General features: G+C 43.7%; 1 protein-coding gene across 1 annotated transcript; it reads left to right on the top strand.

Annotated features, from left to right (window-relative positions):
• The first annotated feature begins 7,696 nt into the window (after window positions 1-7,696).
• LOC130430279 (zinc finger BED domain-containing protein 5-like) lies at window positions 7,697-9,683 on the top strand. The gene has a single exon (XM_056759317.1). The coding sequence runs from the start codon at window positions 7,761-7,763 to the stop codon at window positions 9,165-9,167; it is 1,407 nt and encodes a 468-aa protein (XP_056615295.1). The 5' UTR covers window positions 7,697-7,760; the 3' UTR covers window positions 9,168-9,683.
• The last annotated feature ends 389 nt before the right edge of the window (window positions 9,684-10,072 follow it).

Below are 10,072 nucleotides of genomic sequence, written 5' to 3' on the forward strand. Positions count from 1 at the left end.
TTGCCATGGTAAATCAGTTAATCTGTGATCTGTGGCGGGGTCTATTTGAGTGAGCCGTGAGCGCGCACCTATCCAGGATTGGTTTCACCTGGCTTAATGAATCCGTGTCTGCTCATCCTGGCTTGGTCTTTGTGCAACCAATTAAGCCTGGACGCACATGTTTTGGCTTCATTGAGCTCAGCTGTGTCATTTATCCCGGATGTCTTAATTCTACTTTCGTGCAACAGGCCTCAGGTCTCTGAATAAAGCTATGCGTATGGATCCACAAGTCTCACGCCCCTTTCATGCCATTACAGGTCTAGTCAAAGTTGAAAGTCTGTTAGTCATTGGTTACAGAGTGACCATTGAACCACATTTCTGGATCCGGGAGAAGCCATTTGTTGCAGCAGAAGTCAACAGAAGCGTGTACGTGTAATTGATTAATCTTGTCTTATTCAGTTTGAACGCAGTTTTGTTGCTTTGTTTACTACCGCCACGTTACGTGTTAAAGTCATATTTGTTTTCGTGCTGGTTTCACTTGTTTTTTGTGAGATATTGTTAGGCGTGTCCTGCTGAATTCAATTGTGGGATTCAGACCGGTATATACATGCCTAATCGCGTGAAGACCGAAGAGTGTAAAGACCATCGACTCTACCTGCACGACTCCACATAGCAAGGACCCCGACAAGTCACTTGAGTAGTGTACTTCAGTTTTAACTTTGTGCAATTATATTTATTGTCTATTTTTATTCGTCTTGTACATTACTTATACTAGTCATACTCATTTTGACTATGTGTTTCCAAAACACCTTCTGTCATTACAACTCGAAAATCACCGGTATCATTTTGAAGTCCACACAATGCTAATCATCTTTAAAATCTTTCTGTTTCAACAACTACCTCAATTACATTTCCCATTGGTTTGTGGAACTGCCAATCTGCTGTAAACAAAGCATATTTCATCACAGCTATTGCTATACATTCTGGTCTTTCTCATTTTGCACTAACTGAAACCTGGATCAAGCCAAAGCTCACTGCCACCACGGCTGCTTTCTCAAATGACTACACTTTCTCCCACAGCACACGCATATCAGGGAGGGTTGGAGGAACCAGTCTTCTTATCCCTAACCACTGGATATTCAAACAGCTGGCACCCTCATGTAATAACATCTCCATCGAATAACATGCTGTTACTATAATCCACCCTGTTAAAACACATGTTTTCAGTTATCCATTGTCCCCCAGGTCAGCTTGGACATTTCTTGGAGGAGTTGGATACGCTTCTGTCATCCTTCCCCGAGGATGGTACTCCTATGGTGGTACTTCGAGACTTCAAATCCCACCTTGAAAAACCACAGGCCGCCGACTTCCACAACCTGACTGACTGCGTCGTTTGACCTCAAGAGAGTTCCAAATTCAGCAACCCATAATTCTGTTAATCAACTAGATCTTCTTAACACACGATACTGCTCCACTCATCACTCTTGAACTCCACCTAACTTCTCCTGACACTACACATGCTTCCCCACCGGTCACTTTCCGGCGCAACCTATGAACACTCTCCCTATTGCTTATCCTCTGAGGACCCGCCATGCTCCCTCCCTCTGAACAACTCACTCTCTTGGTTACTTACAGCACCAGCGACACTCTTTGCTCCACACAAACCTCCTGCTTAGACAGCTTATGCCCTTTTACATCTAGGCCATCTAGTGCATCCCCTTCTGCCCCCTGGTTATCTGATCTTCTCCATTAGCACTACGTTTAGGTCTGCTGAGAGAAAGTGGTGCAGATCAAAAGAACCTACTGACATTTGTCTCTATCAGTCTCTCCTCTCTTCTTTCTCTGCTGATGTGTCCTCTGCGGAAACACAGTACTACCACGCGTAAATCCACAACTTGCCTGACACTCGTACTCTCTTTAAAATCTTCTCTGCTCTTCTTTGCCCACCTGCCCCCTCACCTCCGTCAGACTTAACAACGGATGATTTTGCTTCTTTCTTCGTAGCAAAAACGGCCACCATCAGCATTCAGTTCTCAGCCCCGTTGCTTCTTGATGACTCCCAAACCCCCGACACATGCTCGCTCGCCTCTTTCTCTCTCCTATCTGAAGATGTCGTTTCCAAAGTCATGTCTTCTAACCACCCAACTACCTGCCTGCTAGATCCTATCCCTCTCATCTCCTCCAGGCCATCTCTCCATCGGTTGTTCCCGCTCTGACCCACATTATCAACTCTTCTCTCACCACTGGTACATTTCACACATGCTTCAAAGAGGATTACCCCACTACTGAAGAAACCCACTCTTAGTCCTGCACTGTTAGATAAATACAGACTGGTACTTGAACTCTTGAACGTGTTGTAAGTAACCAGCTCTCATACTTTCTCACGCAGAACAACATCCTGGACAGAAACCAGTCTGGTTTAAAGGGGTCATATGGCGCGAATATGTTTTTTCTATGTCTTTGGTGTGTTATAAATTGTCCATGAATGTTTTAGACACGTAAAAACCTAAACCTAAACGCAAGAAGGGCAAGACGGGCAAAATATCTTGCGTTATTTATGAAAAAAGATCCTCTGTTTAGTTTGGTAGGCTATATGAGAGCAGTTTTATTGCACTAAATTTTTGCTTTTTGTTCTCCTTATGTTGTTCCAATTGCTTCCATTGTTTAGCTCATTTGTAAGTCGCTTTGGATAAAAGCGTCTGCTTAATGACTAAATGTAAATGTGAAACCTTTAGTAAAGTCTAACAAAACTGTAACAACCCTGCATTTTTGTAACAAAATTCATACCGTCATGGTTTTGTCATGGTCCTGCCTCTCGAGAAAATGATCGCTTTATAACACATCGACCAAAATGACAGTTTGCCCAATAAAATCTATCCGGTTATTGCCAAACGTATGCTCCTAGAATTTTGAGTGGATGTTTAAGTAGATTGCGAACTTCAACTAATTCTTGCATGTTAGAGTTGCCAATATTATGACACTATCATGTGCTATCAAAATACTTTAAAAGAATAAAAACATCATAAAATCAATAATTTATAAAAAAATGAAATTAAAGTTGCAATCAGTAAGTTTTTTTGATTGAAAATGAACTAAAAGCAATTATCTAGCAAGTACATGAAAGAAAAGTGATTTCAACTGTGTCATTTTCCTTGCTGGATTCAACACGGAATGCTTGTAATAATGGTTTGGAATTTTCTTTGTTGGGTAGTGTTTCTCCAAAAATCTTTATTTGGTGTTTTCTGTCTATGGGTCATTTTGTTACATTCGTGAATAGAACAAAGAGGATCCGGCTGTTAGCCCACATGTTGATGTGGCGGGTGACGGGTAGCATCGTACACAGATTTTTTTCCTTGGAGCCTTTTATTATTTAGGGGGACAAGTATTACTTTTACCAGTGGTTAATTCGGGGATTTTCTGTCAGGTTCGTGTTACGGGAGATTTCATGAGAAGTAACAAAACGGGAGACTCCCGACCAAAATGGCAGCTTTGCTCTATCTGTTTATGTTCTTATTTGTTTCGTGTCATATCATCTGCCATGTTAACTGTTATGTTTACTACGATAAATATAACAACTGATGTACCTTCTTGGTTCCCACTGATGTACAGTAAAGATTCTCACCGGTTCACTGTCACAGGCCACATGTGACAGACGACTCAAAACATCAGACTTCTCTGCGCAGTTGAGCAGTGCTTAATCACAACTCACGTAAAGAAAATACCGCTATACATCACCTGCAGTAGCAATTACAAACTGAGATGGCAACAAAGAGGCCAATCTTATGGAAATCCACTTAAAGACACTGTACTGTTTTACAACTCTGAAACCTTTCGGAAAAGTATTGTGATTTGAGATAATACCCTGTGGTGAGTCTCCCTTAGCCTAATCAGCGTCACCATGGGAACAGAGGGAAGCAACGAGGCACAGCAGCCGGTCGTCAGGAACTAATCTCAGCCGGCATAAAAGCCGGACAAAACGGAAGCACAGGGAGCTACGACTCTCTGCGAAGAGATCACTAATGTTTGTTTCCCCTTTCCTTGAACATGCTCTGACGAAAAGGGTACTGGCAGATAGCCCTGGCCCCACACGCCAGGGAAAAGACCGCGTTCAGCACACCCTCTGGTCACTGGCAGTACAGGGTACTCCCTTCTGGGCTCCACTGCGCCCATGCTTCGTTCCAGAGGATGTTGGACGTCCTCCTACTACGGCCCCATCAGGCCTACACCGTGGCCTACATCGACGACCTGGTCATCCAGTCGGAGGGATGGGGTGACCACATGGACAGATTGCGGAGACTGCTGATCGACTTGAGGAAGACTGGGTTGTTCGCAAAGCCGCGGAAGTGTCACATGGGGCTCGACGAGGCTCAGTATCTGGGTTTTCGCGTGGGAGATGACTTATCCAGCCCCAGGAAAAGAAGATGGAGGCCATCAGGAAAGCCCCACAAACTCAGAACCATACCCAGGTACGAGCCCCCTGACCGACCTGACCAAAGAGCAGCAGCCTATGCCTCGGACACGGGCCTAGGCGCAGTCCTATCCCAGACTCACCCCCGCTGAGACCCGCTAAGCAACGGTCGAAAAGGAGGCCTTTGATATTAAGTGGGCAGTCCTGGCACTCCGATACTACCTCTTGGGAAGATGCTTCACTTTGGTCACGGACCATTCTCCACTTCAATGAATGGCTGAGGCAAAGGACACGAACGCCCGGGTCACCCGCTGGTTCCTGGCTCTCTAGGACTTCCACTTCACAGTGACACACCGAGCCGGGGCATCTGCAGCAATGCAGATGGTCTGTCGAAGATGTGGTCAGGTTGGGCGTCCCGGTCAGGTAAGCAACACCCTTTCATCTATAGGATGTTCCGCTGATACACGTCGACGCTTAGGGGGGGATGTCGTGAGTCTCCCTGAAACTACAAAAAAAATTAGCACGTTACAGCTAATTGGACACCTGTCCAAATGACCTATACGGACCAAAATCTTTATTTTCTACCAGGCTGTAAAACATGTTTTTTTGCGCTGTAAAGTTGGCCATTTTAACATGGTGCTCATTGAGATTCTGCTCCGTTTTGGAGCCAGCCTCTACCGGCCACTCGATGAATTGAAGTTTCAGTCACTGCCGTGTTGGTTTCACGAGAGAGACCGGAAGATTGCCCCTTGGTCTAATGTCAATGGTGCAATATGTTTTTGATTTTTTTAAAGAGCACGTAAGTAATATGCGCCTGAAGGCGATTGTGTACCGAGTGCAGATTCTGCTTAATACACACAGATGGACTAAAACACTGGTTCTCAACCGGTGGGGCGCGCCCCCCGGGGGGGCGCGGACACTCTCCCGGGGGGGCGCGAGTAGACTACAGGATGGGAGAGAAAAAAAAAACTGAAAAAATATTTTTTTTAACATTTTTTTTATCACTAAACTACTTTCATAAAAAGTTATAGTTGTGTATATACATAACTCCTGAATAAAAATTAAAATGTGTTTGGACTGATTTAAAAAAAAAGAGTTTTGAACAAATTTGATTGGTTTGTGGATAGTGAGCGCAAATGCAGGTGAAAAGCGGTTTTATTAAGCGAGTCATTGAGTCGTTCATTCAAACGATTCGTTCAAACGGCCGATTCATCAAGAATGAGACAGATGTTTGTGCATGGGTCATTGAATCCATGACTCAATCGATTCGTTCAAAACACTGAATCATTCAAAACAAGATTGATTGTTGCTGTGAGATGCGCTATGCTGTGATCTTTGTTTGGATTCATCGGATCTATTTTCGCTGCTAAAATAGACCAAAACAGTCATTATTTCGTCAAAAATGTAAGTGACTTACTATTAATAACTTGTTTGTTGAACTGTCATATGAAATCAATGTCACATTTTCAATCGTGAGGTGATGGTAAATTAAGTGACGGTCAATTGTCAGCTCTCTTGGTCGTCAGGTTGTGTGATGCATGTTGCTGAACTGCATTCAAAAGTTATAAATATAAAATCACCACATTTAACTGCACAATGTCAATTTAGTTTATTTGTGAGTGCTGCGCTCATAGACTTTAGAAAACGGCGCTCATTTGTTTGATTTCTCCTCGAGAAGCTGCGCAAGCCTCAAAAGTCCGAAACTGTCTTATTCGTTTTTTCATATTCGTCATTTGGTGGCTCTCAATTGTCAAACACAACCCTCAAAATAATTGCTACGCATGCGAAAAATGCAGAAAATTGAACCATCAGAATTAATTTTTATGACGGGCGGAAGTTTCAGAGATTGCAAACATATAAAACCTGAGGTCCTATTTAGTTATATATATATAGCCTATATATATATATAAAACGAATAAACTAGTCAGAATATAGGCTACAGCTAAAGCTTTCCTTTAGTTTTTGTGAAATACACGCAGCCACGCACACAAAAAAACATTTTTAAATACATTTATGTTGTTAATAAATAAAAAACACTAAATTGTTGTAACAGCAATATCTCCAAGTTTTGTTTTTCACTGTAAAAATATAATGATTTGCCAATGCAAAGAGAGTACCGCCACCTTTTCCCCCACTTCAAGCACTGCTTATAACACAAACAAATCATCCTCCTGGCGACTTGTTTTTGTCAATGTGACAAATCCAGCGAATTTTACTGTTGTTTTTGGAGACTTTTGTGGTGTTTGGAGACTCGAAAGCACGAGTCACTCTGCAGTTAGGCCTACTGTTCACAACGAGCAGCGGGTGCTGCCGTTAGCCCCTCTCCCGTCCAAAAGCACTTCAAGGCGGTCAGACTCTCAGTAGCCTCACGCAGCACTCAGAGCAGAGAGGAGACACACACCCCTCCGCGTCCAGGCTGCAAATGAATCGCGCATGCGCATGGCCGCCGCCGTTCCCGCCCTAGCTTGCAGAGTGGGTTGTAAATGTAAATGTTCACTCACTCAAAATACAAAAATAAATAACTGCGATTTAAATTGACTCAAGACATAGCTCTCCATTCACTCTAGTCTAGTCTCTTGCCAAGTTCACTTGTGCCAGCTCTCGCTAATCTGTTATCAATCTCGATTTACATAGGCCTTTACTACAAAACCCCAACAGTCTTTTTAAAGACTAAACCCACAAACATTTTTGTTAAAGATTAGATCAAATCTCAGCCCTTGCCAGTATTTTTTTTAACTGCTAGGCAGTAGCTACACTTAGCTAAAACAACCCACACGACTAAGACACACACACACACACTACAATCTTTAAGTATTCAAATAAAATCTGAATTGTCTGCAAAATAATTATTTTGTTCGTTTAATTAAAGATCGTCCCTAAGTCCCGATTGATTAGCCCCTGATACGTCTCTCAACACAGCCACACACACAGTTACATATTGCCTAAACTTTATTTAAAACACATAACAAAAATGGAGAAATTTCTTGTGCGGACCAACAAGCCAACCGACGCACCACCAGCTGCAAAAAAGCTTAGAAGGTACGATGAAGCATACCTGCAGTTTGGGTTTACAGTTACGGCTGATCTGAGACCTCAGTGTGTCGTGTGTGCCGAGGTGCTGGCAAACGACAGTATGTAGCCCTGCAAATTAAAAAGGCACCTCGAAACAAAGCATCCTGGCATTAAAAATAAGCCAGCTGAATATTTTAAAAGAAAGCTTGATGGCCTCCATCAGCAACAGGCAACCATTTCAGTGCACAGCACTGTGTCTAAACAGTGTTTGGAGGCATCGTATGTAGTCGCCAAAAGAATCGGTAAACTGGGTAAACCGCATACAATCGCAGAGACTCTCATTTTGCCGGCAGCGCAAGACATGTGCAGAATAATGATAGGCGATAGTGCAGCAGCCAAACTCGGTGCAGTACCACTGTCCAATGACACAGTCGCTAGGAGAATTGTAGACATGTCCAATGATATCAGAGAGCAACTGATCGAGTTTGTAAAAAAGAGTCCTTACTACGCGCTGCAGCTGGACGAATCCACTGATATTGCTGGGCAGGCACAGCTCCTCACCTATGTCAGGTATCTACGGGACAAGGCGATTGAGGAGGATGTACTGTTTTGCCGGCCTCTTCAGTTGCACACTACAGGAGAAGCCATTTTCAATGTCCTTAATATTTTTATCCTTGAAAATGGTTTGGCTTGGGACCGATGCGTTGGCCTATGCACGGATGGTGCGCAAGCAATGACGGGGCGTGAGCGTGGCCTAGCTGCTCGAGTTCAGCAAGTAGCTCCACTTGTGAAATGGACACATTGCATGGTCCATCGCGAAGCACTAGCTGCTAAAAAAATGCCGGTTCTTTTTGACTCCGTGCTGAACCAATCCGTGAAAATGATAAATCTTATCAAATCACGGCCGTTAAACTCTCGCTTGTTTGGGGTCCTCTGCCAGGAGATGGGGTCAGGGCACGAACAGCTGCTTCTGCACACTGAAGTTCGCTGGCTCTCCAGGGGGCGGGTGCTACAGCGGTTGTATGAGCTTCATGAGGAGATGAAGTGGTTTTTGACAGAAATCAAATCAGATCTGGCGAAGCATCTGGATGACACTATGTGGCTTGCGTCTCTGTCCTATTTGGTCGATATATTTGACCGCTTGAATGGCCTCAACCTGTCTTTGCAAGGCCGCGGAACTCATATTTTGATCCTTGCAGACAAAGTGCACGCCTTCACACAAAAACTAGACCTCTGGCATGGCCGCATCAGTCAAGGGAACTGCGACATGTTTCCCAGCCTTGCAGACTTTATCACTGATGCAGGCACGTCACACGATTTCTCATCCCTATTTCAATCAGCGTCTGAGCACCTGTCAGCAATGAGAAAACAATTTGCGACGTACTTTAAAGAGGATTATCGCTCTTTTGCGTGGGTTCGAGATCCGTTTGTGTGCACAGCAAACGAGCTATCAATTGATATGCAGGAACAGCTTATTGAGCTGAAGAGTGACAGTAGACTGAAGGAACTCTTTAACTCCTGCCCTCTTTCGTCATTCTGGGCAGCATTGATGCAGGAATATCCTGAACTCTGTGACGTCGCCATGAAGATTCTCCTTCCTTTCGCGTCGACATATCTGTGTGAGGCAGGATTCTCAAAAATGACTGCACTCAAAACGAAATACCGCAATCGTGCACAAATCGAGGATGATCTGAGACTATGTTTATCAAACATTGAGCCAAGAATTGGGGATCTTTGCAAGGCAAAGCAGGCTCAGGTCTCGCATTAACATCACGTACCTGCAAGCTTCTGTTACAAAATGCAGATGATACCTACTATTAGGCCTAGTAATAATAACCATAATAAAGTATACATTAATATCAGAGGTCTGGTGCAAATTCCCAATTATAGCAATAGCCTAGTAATGATAATAGGCCTATACTGATGATAATAATAATAATAACAACAACAACAACAATAAAGCATTTAACCTCATATAATTATATAGCAATAGCCTAGTAATGATGATAGGCGTACTACTACTCATAATAATAATAATAATGTCTGCAAGCTCACATTAGAAGTCTGGTTCTACTGCCAATTATAACAATAGCCTAGTAATGATAATAGGCCTACCTACAGCTACTGATGATAATAATAATAATAATGTGGGCCTAAAGATAATAGCCGGCCGGCCATCCATCCTTCCATCCATCCAAGGTTGTGTGGTGTGGGGGCGCTGGGGCCCCAACTGCAATGAAGCAGCTTTGGGGGGCCCAGCTTGCAAAAGGTTGAGAACCCCTGGACTAAAACATGCCAAATATTAAAATTAAAAGGATTACAATGTAAAATATTATAATTGTGGACGTAAAACTGGTATTTTTGCACGTGTGGCATGCGAGGGAGGGCACTTCAAGAGTGCAATAATCCAACATATATTTTCCCTCTCGTTTTAAATATCTCTCTTCCTGACTGCGCGACTCTGGGAAGGTGGAGGGTGGTTGCCCATCCTGCCACACACGCTTTAACCTCGCTGTGTTAAAACTATTGTGGCGAGTCGGCCCGTTCCCAATCAGCGTAGCCATGGAGACGCAGGCAATTATTACAGACACCTGCCAGTCGTCAGCACCTGCCGCTCGTTTCCAAAGAGGATAAAAGCGGGAGAGCGATCAGAGACGGTGAGCTGCGAATCCA

This window comes from Triplophysa dalaica, chromosome 10 (assembly GCF_015846415.1).
Source record: "Triplophysa dalaica isolate WHDGS20190420 chromosome 10, ASM1584641v1, whole genome shotgun sequence".
Taxonomy (NCBI): Eukaryota; Metazoa; Chordata; class Actinopteri; order Cypriniformes; family Nemacheilidae; genus Triplophysa; species Triplophysa dalaica.

Bases quoted from the DNA above. Each gene is read 5' to 3' on its own strand.
- LOC130430279 (XM_056759317.1), top strand. From the start codon at position 7,761: ATGTGCAGAATAATGATAGGCGATAGTGCAGCAGCCAAACTCGGTGCA.